Source organism: Octopus bimaculoides, chromosome 1 (assembly GCF_001194135.2).
Source record: "Octopus bimaculoides isolate UCB-OBI-ISO-001 chromosome 1, ASM119413v2, whole genome shotgun sequence".
Classification (NCBI taxonomy): Eukaryota; Metazoa; Mollusca; class Cephalopoda; order Octopoda; family Octopodidae; genus Octopus; species Octopus bimaculoides.
This window is the reverse complement of record NC_068981.1, coordinates 87621633-87637500: the sequence shown is the minus strand read 5'-3', so window position 1 is coordinate 87637500 and position 15868 is coordinate 87621633. Positions and strand designations below refer to the sequence as shown.

Genomic DNA, 15868 nt, shown 5'->3' with positions numbered 1-15868 from the left:
ATCATCATCATCGTTTAATATCTACTTTCCATGCTGGCATGGGTTGGATGGTTTGACTGAAAACTCATTTTTGTCAACTAAGTGAACTAAAGCAACATGAAATGAAGTGTTTTGCTCAAGAACACAATGCATCTCCCATTCCAGGAATTGAGACTACAATCTTACAATCATGAGTCCAACACCCTAACCACTAAGCCACAGGCCTCCACATATGGGCATGGTTGTGTGGTTAACAGTTTTTCTTCACAACCATGTGTAATGTTTATACTGAAGAGCAACTGATACAGCAATAAAATTCTATGTAGATCCAAAGTTTACCTCAATTATAAATAACTGAAAATAAATGTCCTCATACAAATATATAAAAAAAAACTATCTAATGGAAATACTCCTGTTTTGTTTCATACCTTGTTATCAATTTCTTTTTAAAACGTCTTTCATATTGTGCAGAAATAGCAAGAGATGCAACGAAACTGCAGTCAGATACAATAGTCTGTATAAATTCAAAGAAAAAAATATTTAGTGGTAAAACATAATATCAAGTAACATGAAAGGTACTAAAAATAAAGTCAGAAATAACATCAAATGATCTTTAGCTAATAGTATCAAATTAATCCTTAGTGTCACATTTTACAATTTGTAGAAGAGAAAAATCAAAGTAGTTCAAGAAATTCTTTCTTCCCTAAATATTAAAATATTTGCTTATACAAATATTTTTCTTTTTAACAATTCTTCAACATGGTAATAGAAATGAGAAGCAATTGCTGCAAAAATCATCAAAAATAGATTTTAAGGAGCTAACCTGACGGATACTAAAACTAGAAATGGTATATATCATTTTTGGATTATCACAGAATTCTTCTGGTCGAGCCCATCTTACGAAATTTTCTTTTTGTTTTGGAGATAGTGTCAGTTTGCCATACTTATCACTGTGGATTATAAAAAAAAACACAAATGACAGGTTAATTAGAGAAAGATTTTCCAAATACAGAATGTTAGATTACAAGAAATGTTAAGGCTTTCATCACACATGCTTGTAAAGTTAAATGTGTGACAGAAAACAGGGTTAAAATAGATAACCTATATATTTATTATTATGCTATATTATGCTATCTTTATAATCAGCAGAATTGAAAATGTAAGTTAGAGAAAAGTATATACTAAACTTGCAATATTAGCACAAGTTTTCATAAGGATACTTACCTGAATTATTAGAGTAGATTTGTTTTTAATAAATGAATATAACTGGCATGTAAAAAGCATCTTTTGAACATTGGGCAATATGCCATGCTTGAGAAGACCCATCAAGTGAAGTGAGATCGTAGTCATGGCCAATGCTAGTGTTACGTAGCTGTCACCCAAGCCTGTGGCATGTAGGAAGCAACCACTACACTCTTGGAGTGGTTGCCATTAGGAAGGGCATCCAGCCATAGAAACCATGCCAAATCAGATTGGAACCTGGTGCAACTTCCCAACTTATCAGTTTTCAGTAAAACCATCCAACCCATGTCAGCATGGAAAACAGACGTTAAATGATGATGATGATGGTGAATGCCCAGTCATAATTTTTTTTTAATATTTGAAATTAACTAATGAAAAGATCATAAAAATATTGGTTTCAAATTTTGGCACAAGGCCAGCAATTATGGGGAAGGGATTAAGTTGATTATATCAACCACCAATGCTCAACTGATACCTGTTTTAATTGACCCTGAAAGGAGAAAAAGCAAAATCAACCCTGGTGGCATTTGAACCCACGACATAAAGTTAGACAGAATGCATAGGGATAGTAAAAATAATGCATATCTTATTTCTAGATAATATAATTTCTCAGAACATAATACTTGTAATTAAAATTGCTTATGCCACAATGAGATGTATAAAGTTAATTAATATTATGCAAGGTACACCACAATACCTTTTCTCAATATTTTCTGTCCTTAAATACAAATGTAAATATATTTCAATTTTCTATTAACTAAAAAACTATCCAACTAGGTTGCAGCACTTTCCATTCTCAACCTTATTTTCCAAACTATTAGACACGTCTTTTGAGCTTATTTGTTTTATACTATGTTTCAAATAGTTTATTCTCTGCTCACCTTCAGATACCACTGGTAAAGTGTAACACTGAATATTCAGCCCAAACTTGCTTTTATTAGAACTTTGAGATGGTAGGAACTTCAAGGAAAATATGGCTACTGTATTAGAATGTTAAATTACATGTGTAAAATCTTTTTCATTTTCTTGATTTCAAATAATTTTTAGAGCAATAATTTTACAGTGGACGATTTTTAAATTTCAACCAGTATATCAAATAATGGGATTATGACTTCTAACTAATAAAGGTTGTTTAGCAGCAATTTAGATTACTCTATGTACTACATTACAGTTAATTTCATGATGTCAGATTTTTATTATTTTATGCTAAATATATTTTTGGCATGGCAAGTGAAATTAAGAAAAACAAAAGTTATACTTACGTCATTGGTAGAGGAAAAGCAAATCTTTCTAATTTATCGACTGACATAAATGGAACATATTCCTTTTTATTAATGAAAGAAGAATGCCTGAAAACAGTAAGTAAATAAATAAAAATTTACAATATCCTGAAAATTAACAGATAGCTGATACAATCCAGGATAAGTGGAACTGTATCAATGACCAGGTCACAAATGTGAATAAACTTCTGTGACCTGACCACGAAAGTTCAGTATACTTCATAGTATACAATACTATTAGAAAAATACATAAAAGTGTGTTTTTATATGGCTAATGTGGGTTTTTCATGATGTATTTGTTTTAGTTTCAATACATAATCTCAGATTTTGTCACTCATCAAACAAGAATAACTCCAGAATACTCTTTCTAATTTTGGTAAAAGGCTAGCAATTTTGAAGAGAGGAGGCAGTCAGTTACATCATCCACCAGTGCTCAACTGGTACTTTATTTTATCAAGGATGAAAGGAAAAGTCGACCTCAGTAGAATTTGAACTCATAATGTAAAGAGCCAAAAGAAATGCCACTAAGCATTTTGTCCAATGTGCTAACAATTCTGCCAGCTCACCACCTTATAACTTGTGAATATTCATTTCAAATTTTGGGACAAGGCCAACAAGTTCTGTGGAGGGGGTAATTTGATTACATCGACCCCAGTGTTCAACTGGTACTTATCTTATCAACCCTGAAAAGATAAAAGGCAAAGTCAACCTTAATGGAATTTGAACTCAGAACGTAAATACAGATGAAATGCCACTAAAGCATTTTGCCCAGCATGCTAATGATTCTACCAGCTCACTGCTTTAATAACTCCTAAATATTAAAAATATAACATGGAGAAAAAAACATGTAGGTGCAGGAGTGGCTATGTGGTAAGTAGCTTGCTTACCAACCACATGGTTCCGGGTTCAGTCCCACTGCATGGCATCTTGGGCAAGTGTCTTCTACTATAGCCTCGGGCCGACCAAAGCCTTGTGAGTGGATTTGGTAGACGGAAACTGAAATATATGTGTATGCGTGTGTGTATGTTGTGTATCTGTGTTTGTCCCCCAACATCGCTTGACAACCGATGCTGGCGTGTTTAGGTCCCTGTAACTTAGCGGTTCGGCAAAAAGAGACCGATAGAATAAGTACTAGGCTTACAAAGAATAAGTCCTGGGGTCGATTTGATTCGACTAAAGGCGGTGCTCCAGCATGGCCGCAGTCAAATGACTGAAACAAGTAAAAGAGAGTAAAGAGTATGTAATAACAAATCATTATTTAAATTGTATAAATTGTCTATAAGGACAAACATATATTAATGCCTAATGCCAGACCAGTGATTTTCAACTACGCTGAAAGTTGTTAGCCTAAGTAGCATACTATGGTGCAACTGTTACAAAATCTAAATACTGTAAATATTTTGAAGATAATCTGTTGATACTCTTAATGGATTACTGTTGTTGCAGCATTCATTGTTTTGGTCCCGATCATTCTCATTACATTTTTTAGCTTCTAAAATTTTAAAAATCATATTCATTTTTATTTTTAAGTTGCAATAGATTTATACAAGCATTTTGTCTATATGTTCTGAGTTAAAATTCTGCCACAGTCAACTTTAACTTTCATCCTTTCTCACTTTGCATACAATGGATCTATGTCTTTTTACAATAGCCCCAGGCCAACTAATGCCTTGTGAGTGAATGTGGAAGATGGAAACTGCCTGGAAGCCTGTTGTATATGTATGTGCGTGTCTTTGTGTTTACCCCACCACCACCGCTTAACAATCGGTGTTAGTTTGTTTACATCGCTGTAACTTAACAGGTTTATCTTTTACTTTTTTCAGTCATTTGACTATGGCCATGCTGGAGCAATGCTTCAAAAAATTTTTAGTTAAACATCAACCCCAGTAATTAATTTTTTAAGCCTGGCACTTAATCTATTGGACTCTTTTGCTGAACTGCTAAGTTACGAGAACATAAACACACCAACACCAGTTGTCAAGTGGTGGTGGAGAACAACACAAACACAAGGACACACACAAATAGATATATATATACAACAGGCTTCTTTCAGTTTCCCTCTACCAAATCCACTCACAAGGTTTCAGTCAGCCTGAGGCTATAGTAGAAGACTCTAGCCCAAGATGCCATGCAGTGGGATTGAACTTGGAACTTTGATCAACAGAGACCAATAGAATAAGTACCAAACTTAAAAATAAGTATTGGGGTCAATTTGTTTGACTAAACCCATCCAAAGTAATGTGCCAGTACCCAGTATGGCCACACTCCAATGACTGAAACAAGTAAAAGATAAAAAGATATTCTAAAGAAACTTGCTTAAAGTTCAAAGACATCTATATGCTACTAAAACTCTGTGTGTGCTTGCGTGCTTGTCTGTAATTCAATACAGCCAAACTGACACATAATGGGAAAATACTCCGAAAGTAAGGTACTCCTGAAATGTGAATACAAACGGAACAAAACAAGTTTCACATAAATCAGACCACGGATTCCTGAGATATGTGGGTTTCTTTGGATACCTTCATAAATAGCCAAAATGGTGCATAATGGGAAAATACTCCGAAAATAATATAACCCTGAAATGGGAATATATAATACTGTGAAAATTGTTTCCATTAATATTTATGTTTACATTATATCACAGTTCCTTTTGCATTTTTGTAGAAGTGTGCACATATGCCATAAATAAATGCTGTTACTGGAGTTCAAGTTTATCTCGGAAGTTCTATTTCTATTGGATGCTGTAAATAATCAATAAAACCTTTAACATGAACTTGTAAACCAGACCTATGATGGCACGGACAAACTGAAATATTTAACTGAATCATCACAAAAGTAAACTTTCATTTCAATGCAATGTTGAAATCAGCTTCACTGTTTTATAACCTGAACTGTCAGTGACCCAACAGGTCACGGGTAGTATATGAATAAAATTATATAAATATAACATTACCTCAATACATTGATTTCCTCTTTACTGTAAACACCAGGTCCAGATACATTGCAACTTGAAGTTCCAGCAGTAGGGCTTTTTGCTTTGCGTTTCTCATTGTCATCTTTGAAAGCCCCAAAACCCAAAGGTGGAACAACTTTTCTTGTATGTCTATCTTTCAAAACAGTCTTACCAGAAATAGTACCAACACTAGTACTAGACGTTGTTGGAATATTCTGTGGCGTTTCTTTCTTACAGCCTTTCAAGATCTCAGCCCTGTACAAAATACCAACAAAGAAAATAATGACAAAATACTTGCATTTAACTGTTAAAAGACAAAGACACCTATTAATTTATCAATTAAACAAATAATAACACAGAAAATCATTAAAAAAAAATTAAAATGCTCCCTCTAATACAGCATTAATTGTTTTTTTCAGAAATTATCTTCCATCTTCTATAGTTATATTTCATCAGCTTCATCATTATCATTGTTTGATGTCTGCTTTCTATGCTGGCATGGGTTAGATGGTTTAACAGGAGCTGGCTAGGCAGAAGACTGCACCAGGCCTCAGTGTCTGTTTTGGCATGCCCTTCTTAACACCACCCATCCCAGAGTGGACTGAGTGCTTTTTACATGGCACCAGTAGAAGTAAGGTCAGTTTTGGTATGGATTTGGATGCCCTTCCAAATGCCAACCACTTTACAGTGTGAACGGGATGCTTTTTACATGGCACCAGCACCAGTAGGGTCAACAATGCATAGTGTTACAAAAAAAAAAACTGTCATGAACAAGAAAATAATAGTATATTCTTAAAATTAATTCATATATCTAGTTGATTAAATGTTGTTAAGTAGTGATATTTTCAGTGATGTTGAGATAGTTGTTGGTTCTTGTATATGGTGTGAAATAGCTGTGTTTTTTTTTTTTAATATGGTGGTTGCCATTTTAGTTAATAAATATTCTTGAGAGTTTTCATCTAGTATCAAATGGTTATAAAGTATGTGTTATTCCAATGGTTATGAAATAAGATGCTGTTATTTCATTCTGGAAAGTAGTACCAATGCCACAAAAACATCATCCAGTACACTTTGTGAAAAGGTTGGTGTTAAGAAGAGCATCCAGCTGCAGAAACCATACCAAAGCTGACACTGGAGCAAGGCACAACCCTCTGGGTTGTCACTTCACATCAAACCACCCAACCTATGCCAGCATGGAAAACAGGATTTTAAATGATGATGATGATGACGATGCCAGATTCCAAATTCAAGAGAGTTGTAAAAATATTTTTTTTAAAAACTCAAAGCAACTCAGTAAGTTAAATAAGGTAAGTATGAGTAATCAGTAGGATACTTTGATAATGCATAAAGGGATAGGAGAAAAAATATTGTTAATTTCTAAGAAATTACAACAATATCTTGCTATACCTGTCCAAAGCCTGCTTGGCAAGATTTATAACTCGCTCTTGTAAAGAAGAATCATTAGTTTCTTGACGCTGCAACCAGAGAAAAATGTAAATATAAAAGAATACTTGATTATCACAAATGTCTTAAACCACTTTCTATACATAATACCATGGATTACTTAGATTAGCAGAAAGATGTTCCTCTTGTCAAAATGAAAAAGTGAGCATAAAAACAATAATGATGATGATGATGATAATGGTGGTGGTTGCAATGATGATGACCATGATGATGATGATGATGATGATCAATTCTTCAATTAAGATAACACAAATATCTATTTCATTCTTAGTTTTTTTTATGCTTTAGTATACGTTAAACATTAAATAGATGTAGATAGTAAGTATTATAACCCTAGGCATCAGATAACCAAACTGAAGGTATAGTTTGATGGTAGATTATTCAGATCTTATGACAACTGAATTTACCAAACTCTTTGACAGACAATTTGTTGCTGACATAGACCATTTCTAGTTTTTTTTGATTCCAAGTTTTCTCTTTTAGCTCTCTCAACAGCCATCCCTTTAAATCTCTTATTAAATTACAATATTCTTCTTTTATTTTCAGATAGCTAGTTCATAAATCCTTTTATCTTTTTTAACCATTTCCAGATATTATTCTTGAACAAACTCAAGATTACTACTTTCAGAAGTTTGAAGAGAATACCGACAGAAACAAGTCAACAACACATCCAAAAATATCAGAAATCACTATTTAAAGCAATTTAAGAGGCTAGTTATATACATATAAATACATACATATCTGTGTGCATGTGCATATGTGTGCATGCATGTGTATGTATATGTGTGTGTATGTAGGTATGTGTTTGGGGGAAAATGTGTGCATGTGATTTTGTGTGTTTAATTACATTTGTGCTATTTGCACTTATCTGAAAATTGCTAAGATATAAGCAGTGGGATCATCATTTTTCCCTGTCAAGAAATCATCTGCTGATTTCTCTTAGTTAAAAAAAAACAGATAAGTGCTAGGAAAGACATTCAGCTGTAAAACTATGCCTCAATAATGTATTCATCTATTGTGGAAAAAAAGGACTTTAACCCCTTAGCACTTAATCTGGCCATATACAGCCCAAATATTCAACCTGTTTTATGTTAAAACTGACCAGATACAAATCTCCTACCCTACAATGTCATTCTAAAAATATACAAAACACACTGTTGAAATCTAGAAGCTACAAGAAAATACATGATTAATTCAAAACAATGAATAAATAAGCAGTACATTTGACAGAGAAATCCGAATGCTAAAGAGTTAAAAGCAAACAAATAGACAAATGGATAGAATGGCCTAAATCCATCTCTTATAAAACTCAAAGCTATTAAGATGTTTTGGCAGCATTAAAAGACAAGGTTTTCAAATAAATTTAACAGGAAGTGTAAAAGACATGTAGCATAAAAAAATAATGTAAGGAATAATTTAAATAATGCAAATCAAGTAATTAACGTCATAATAAAACAAATAGTTAGAGAAATTAGACAGAGTGAAAGAATTAAATCTGTTATGACAACTGTGAATATACTTTGCCAAATCAAAAAAATAGATACAAATGGTCTTACAACTTTAATACACAGTTCCACAGCTTGTGTGTACAATTCTACTGCTTCTTCTTTATTTTCCTTTTCATCTTCTTCAAAGGCTTGTTGTACAAGAAATGCCGCTCTCTCTAGATCTAACTATAAGAATAGAAGAAATTTAAGAAGTGTGAAAAAGAAAAAGAAACCTCTGATTTATAGAAAGACAACTGTAGTAAAAATATAAATCTTGGTTCATGGAAAATGTCATTTTTGTTACACCTTGATATTCTTATTTTCCCATATTGAATAAGTTATTTTCTAAGAGGGCTGTAGTGACATATGTCTGGAAATTAATCCCTAAAATAAAGAGTGTTTTTTGATATAGCTAGTAGCTACCTTCAACAATGACTATTTTGATGACAAGGAAATATAACTATGTTGCAATTATGCAATTCCTATAAAAAATTTTCAAAAATTTTGATACTCTTAAATAACATTATGAAGCATCCACTGATGAGTATAAAGATGAGGTAAAAGAGATTACTAAAAGACTTGTTTATTTTACCTTTATGATCTTAAAAATAATGGTGTAAAAAACTAATGTAAAGGTATATATCAGTGACAGAGTCAGTATTACTTGCATAAGAAAGAAAGTTAATGAAATCTCTATATTTTTGTCTTTATATGTTATCTATTTTATTGTTTTATGTTTTTCCCATAGTGGCTTATGTAAGATAATATTTATATAACAATGGAGCACTTGCTTTTACAGTTGTTTGCCCTTTCTGTTACTAATCATTCAACCATGATGAACAAGTGAGAGTCAGTTGTCAACTAGCCAAACTGAGATATGGAGAATCCACTTGATATTCCATGTGCTGTTGTTCCTTATTGTTCTAAGCCTCAACAATGGCAGAAGCATGAAGATTTGAACTCATTAATATTTTGTTAGTAGTCCAACAGCTTAATAGCTGTGGTTATTATGATCCGTCTGCGTGCACGCGCATGTGTCATATGAATAGCAAAAAATAATTCAGCAGTATAATTTTATATTTGAAAGAAAAAAAATTACTTTTAAAATGAAATTAATCGAAAATCAAATTACCCTCTTTATTAACTATAATTTATTTATTGTAATTATAATTTCAAGATCATAATTTTATAATATTTAAAAAAATTTTACATATATTCATTAATCATAAACATTCAAATTAAATAAAATTTATAATGTATTAATTATTTCATTAAATTTCATTTGAATAAGGGTTAAATTATTTTCTTTTAATCAATGAAGGCAAAAGATTTTTTAAATTTCATTAAAATAAGAACACAAATTTCAAAAAAACATCATATGAATGAATAACCCAGAGATTTATTTATGATTTGAGAAACAAGCGAGAAATCAAATTTCATATACTGACTTGTTGTGGTGTTTTTCTGTCTGCCTTTGTGGATTTTACATTCGTACCTACAAAAAGAAAGTCAATAACAATTTTCTAAAAACAAAAAATAATAAAAGCAATTGCATTGTTAAAAACAAAAACAATACAAAAAATAACAAAAGGAACATTATCAACCTTATCTGCCACCACCACCACCACCACTATTTTCATATGCCAGTCATGTTCGCATAGAGAGAAAAGGTTTACAAAGTAGGATTTCTACATATCTCTCAATGTAGGATCATCTTGTTGGTGAAACTCAATGGCCTGAACCTAAGTTAACTTCTTTCTCCCAAGTCATTCTTGGTCACAACTGCTTCCATAGTAACTTTCTACTGTTAATGCAAATAGCTTTTTATTGAACTCTAATTTGCGTTATGTCACCATTATTTTGTGAAAGTATATGGTCTAGTGGTTACGGTGTTGCATTCACGATTGCAGCATCATGGTTTTGATTCCTGGATACACAAACTCACATACACACGCACACCCGCAAACACACACCTACATACACACACACATATGCATGGACACGCACATGCACACACATATGCATTTATTTATATATACATAACTAGCCTCTTAAATCTCTTTAAATAGTGATGCCTGATATTCAAACATTCATGATGGCAATATCATGGTTTTGATTCCTAGACAGGGCATTGTGACCCTGAGCAAAGCACTTCATTTCACCTTGCTCCAGTCCACTCAGCTGTAAAGGAGTAAACCTTTAACAGACTGGTGTCCTGTTCAAGGTGGGTGTATGCAATGGAAACTGGGCAACCAACCCTATGAGTTCTAGGACTTCAGACAGTTAATGTCCAGGAGATTGACATTTACATTTATACCATTATAATATATCTGCTTTTTTTTTTCTATCATGGTGGTATAGATTGGACAAGTTTGGTAGAGCATCTTGCTACTTGTTGCAGTCCTTTGTCATCTTATACACACAAAACAGAAAAATCTGACCACTTTTTGTTGTGCATACTATGAATTTCAGCATGGTTTTTACAACAGGATGCCAGTCATTTATAGCATGGATTCAGTATATTTTATCATGTCTCTAGTACTAAAGAAGTTGTCTGTGGTAGGACTAAAGAATTCCCCCTCTACTCTGTACAGATTTTATTCAGTGTTACAGATCGTCTATATGAGTGTGGTTCAATGTGACTTTCAGAGTGGACATCCTCTCCATTATATGTCAAATCATTCCAGACCTTGACAAAATTACAGAACTCTCTTGGCCTCCCTCATATCTGCATTGTACTTTACAACACAGATACAAAGGAGTAAAATAAAGGCAAAATGATATATACTACAAAGATCTAGGAATGACTGATCTGAAAATACAACCTGTACAACTAGATGAGAAATGCATGCATTTGAGGCTAGGTAGAAATGTTCAGTCTGAATAGTTATTGGATAGTTTACAACACTAATATAACCCGGAATCAGAGTCCACTAGCTTGATGGGGACAAGTTGTGTGCTGAAGCAGGGCCCCATGAGTGTAAGAACGCAAACATGACGCTTTTAGGACCTCACTTTTGCTGTAATGAACAGATTTCATCAAACAGCAAAATGCCAATCATTTTGGTTCTTTGTCATCTCTACCATGAGATGCAATATTTTGATACCAGCTGTCACTATTTCATCCTGTGTTTTCCTGTTTCCCTCTTCTCTTTTGCATACTACATCTGATGCCCCTTATACTCTACTTTTCTCTCAACACATTTACACTTTGTCATACATGCACACTGATGTTGCACATCTATCATAGCATACTAATTCCATTCATTTCTAATCTCTACTTGTCCTCTGTATTCAGCACTCATGTCTCACTACCATATAATATTGCTGTTCATATGCAAACATTGTACAATCTACCTTTCACTCTCAGAGAGAGACCTTTTCTTACCAACAGAGGTAATAAATCATTGAACTGTAAATTATCAAATGACCAGTAGCATAAAGTCATTATAATGTTTCAATGTCTTAGCAAGACATACAGTAGCAGTGTTGCTGTTGTTGGTTAGTACCAAGTCACTCTTGATCAAGATCTATGATTAAAGGCATTCCAGACCATCCCAACTTCTTGAATATCTGAGAGTACATTAGTCTAATGTGCCCTTACCATTTTTAAGATGGTATGGTTTGATTTGAAAGTCATTTGGCAGCCATTCCTGGCAGGCTAAGAGGCCCCAAAGATACTTACTCCTTATTTTCCACTTCCAACGTATACCAGAGAGATAATTACATTAGAATGAGTAAGTAATAAGAATGGATGATACTTTCTAATGAAAATATATCTAATGATAAATTTGACAACTTTGTCTCAATAAAACTAATCAATAAATATAAATGTTTAACCCTTTAGTATTTAAACTGGTCATATCCAGTCAGAATATTCTACCTGTTTTATGTTCAAACTGTCCAAATCTGGCCCCTCTCACCTACCCTAAGGTGTCATTTTAAAAAATATACAAGCCCATCATTGGAATCTTAGAGCTACAAGATAATGCATGATTAATTCAAAACAATGTGAATTAATAAGCATTACATTTGACAGAGTAATCTGAATGCTAAAGGGTTAATTTAATTTGATATTTGGTTTTTAGTATTGTTTTGTGTTTGTTAAATTTCCACATTCTGCAGCAAACAGCATATATTGAATAAAATCTCATAAAACTTGTACAATTCATGACATTATTCTTTAGAAGTTTACTTTATAAATTTTGTAATCCTGATAACTTTGTGCATACACATTTGTTATCAAATATTCCAAAGGGTGTATATTTTTAAATGATTTAAAGAGAAATACGACAAATAAATATTCCCAAAATCAATTATAAAAGCAGTAATAACAGTAATATTTTCAAATGATTATTTGAAAATATTCAACTGATGCTACAAATAGAAAGGAAAGAATTCCTGTTCAAAGAAAGTGATTCAAATTGTAAAAACTAAGAGCATTTGCAGCAGATGAGTGGAGTTTACATAAGAGTGATTAAACTCACATTTTTCTTTCAAGAAATGTACTCTTTCAGCATAATCTTTGATACGGCTGTCAATGTTTGGAATTCTCGAACCTTCTTCTTTGGCCATAAATAATGCTTGTATAGCTTCCTGGTATTCAAATAAGAGAACCATACAATGAAACATTTCTGAACAGAATTTAGAAAAATAAAAAATAATCAACTCTCAAAATAACTAGAGACTTACATTGTAGTAAAATATTGCAATATCATGTTGTGCAGTTTCATCAAATTGGACAGCCGATTGAGCAAAAGTAGTTCCATCTCGTTCCAATGCCACACAAACTGCAGAAGGTGTTTCGTCCATTCTGAAGAAAAATCATCTTTAAATCAGGATTGTCATATGCAAGAAAATAAACAATTCCTAATGATTTTTATATTAAAACAGAGAAAAAAAAACGACACATTGAGACAATGAATATAACGTTAAGTTTGGCATTAAATTACCAAATAACTCACTTGGTGGAAAACCATCTAATTCCTTATTCTTAATGAAAACGAATAACTGCTTTTTGTGCTTTTAAAGATGCTTAATTGAAAAGTTTATTCTAAGCTTATAATCTTTGGAAATAATGATATTGGAAGTCTTAAGATTGGTGGAAGCATGAATGTGAATACTAGACAATAAGAAAATGAATTGAAATTTATCTAGTATTACCGTATTTTCCAGCATACAAGTTAAACATAGTATACAGTGTTAACATGTAGTGTAAGTATCCAAACATTGTCACTGTCTTTACAAATCCTGCTGCATTTCACTTGGAATTTTTCATCCTCCAAAGTTATCTTGATGTATAAGTCAATTTAATTTTTTCAGTTGTAAATTTTGCTCTGAAAAATTTTACTTGTTTGCCAGAAAATACAGTATCACTTTCACTACCTTTTCAAAAAGCATTTTACTGAAATGGGCCGAAATTTACTTGCTGATTGATGACTATCTATTCTAAATATTTTATACTATGAGTTCTCTGTAAATTCTATAAAATCTTTAATAAGAGAGATCATGTATTCCCTTATGAATTAAAACTACAATCAGTAATCATCCATACATATAAACAGACATTGAACTGACTAAGTTGTTAAAGTGACAGACAAAATACCACACAATATTTATTCTGACCCACTGTGGTCTCATTTCAAATCTTATCGAAGTCAACTTTGTTTTTCCATTCATTTCAAGGTCAATTAAAAACTACCAATCCACCAACTCTGGATTGGTAGAAGTGTAAGAATGCTGTTTGTAATGAATGCCTTGAGGTATTTTTTCCAGTTCTTTGCATTCTGAATTCAAATCTCATGATGGCTTGTTTGTGTTGTAGACCCAATCTGTTACATGGTTTAACACTGCCACCTGTTGCAAGCATTCAGATCAAGTCTCTGGTTTAAAGACCTTCCTCCTATCAGTCTAGGAGACCCTGTAAATTTTCATAGGAATTGCCCATCCTTTATAACAGGAAATAATAAAATAAAATCACATATACGGAAATGTATCTGTTTACTCATTTTAAATCTGAGATCATTAATTCATATCTAATCTAGACACCTTTTATTTTTTCAGAGTTCTCTTAAATTTCTTATTCTTGACTAAAGATAATAGATTTTATTCTTCACTAAAGGTTTATTGTATCCTTGATATAATCTTTATTCATATCACAAATTTGTTCATTTCTTTTTAGGTATGTTAATTTTTATAAATTGGATTACAATCGACCAATTCAACTGCAACATATTACTGGTACTTATTTTATTGACTCTGAAGAAGTGAGAAAGTTAATTTTCACAGGATTTGATCCCAAAACCTAGAAGACGAAACTCAAGAATTTATTTCTATTTTCATTTTATTTTTTCCAAGACAATATGGAACTTTTCTAAATATTTATTGGTTATTTCGGCTTATAAATTTTCCATAGTATCAATAAAGTTTTCGTTTTCTTCTACAGCATAGAAATCAATGATATCAGCACACTCCTTTTTATATTTTTTTAAGGAATACTTTTGTTTTTAGCTTATTAGATTTTTTAAAAGAAATACCTATTGTCATAGTTACCTAAGTTCTGGCCGAGAAATCTGCGATATGAAAAAGTTATTTTTAAAGTTTTTCTTCGCTTAGTTGCTAATGACCTTGTGAAAGGCATGAACACCATCTAATCTCATTTCTTTTCTCCAATAAAATGCAAATTTTCTATATTACTTAAATATATGGCAGTAAACGTCTCTTTTAATAGATGGTATCAACGTTCGAATGTTTCTTTTTCTTTCTTTTTTTGCTCTTTTGTTTTTATATATAGTCTTCAATTTATATTTTAAAACATTTTGGAGGAAACTTTCAGCTTGATCGATTTTTTTTTTTTGTCTTTATTTTAATCCTTATTCTGAAGAACTTCCAGAATTACTCGAAATAGTAATTATTGTTATTCGTAATTTAATTGGATAATTAATTACAAAAAAAAAAGAAACTTTGTAGAAAACTATCAAAATAATAACCAGGAATGTTACTCCTGTCAATTATATTCGCTAATGTAACTAAGTTTAACTTTCGGTCTCTCTCACTCTCTCGAATTAATTTACAAGCATGTGACAATTGTCATTATTATTTATATAATAAGCGTAATTAAACTGTTTCCAGCACAATAAAGCTAATGAAAGAAGACATATGGTATTACCTAGAGTCAATCAACAGATCTTTCTCGGAATCGTAAACAATCACGTATTTTTTAAAGTCAGTAATTGCATTTCAGGCAACTTCGATTATGTTTATGTTGTGATTCTTTAAGTGAATTCTAAGAAATAATAATCTTTGTAGAGTCATGGTATACAAAGAAAATTATTTGCAACAGGGACAATATTGACAACGTGAAAAATAAATAAAAAAATAAAATAATTAAAAACTAAAATAAGGATAATTTAAAACTGCTTTTTGCAAGTCCTGAATCTCTAACAAATAGTTAACTACCTTCT

General features: G+C 32.1%; 1 protein-coding gene across 1 annotated transcript in view; it reads right to left on the bottom strand.

The window, feature by feature from the left end:
- Positions 1-15868, bottom strand: part of LOC106876325 (calpain-7) — a 50903-nt gene extending 35035 nt beyond the window's left edge. Inside the window, exons 1-10 of the mRNA XM_014924826.2 lie at positions 15574-15868; positions 13098-13218; positions 12893-13001; positions 9854-9900; positions 8475-8591; positions 6862-6929; positions 5455-5709; positions 2484-2570; positions 803-929; positions 408-493 (exon numbers count right to left, since the gene is read on the bottom strand). Of these exons, the coding sequence (XP_014780312.1) occupies positions 408-493; positions 803-929; positions 2484-2570; positions 5455-5709; positions 6862-6929; positions 8475-8591; positions 9854-9900; positions 12893-13001; positions 13098-13217 (1016 nt within the window). The 5' untranslated portion in view covers position 13218; positions 15574-15868. The remainder of the gene's footprint in view (positions 1-407; positions 494-802; positions 930-2483; positions 2571-5454; positions 5710-6861; positions 6930-8474; positions 8592-9853; positions 9901-12892; positions 13002-13097; positions 13219-15573) is intronic.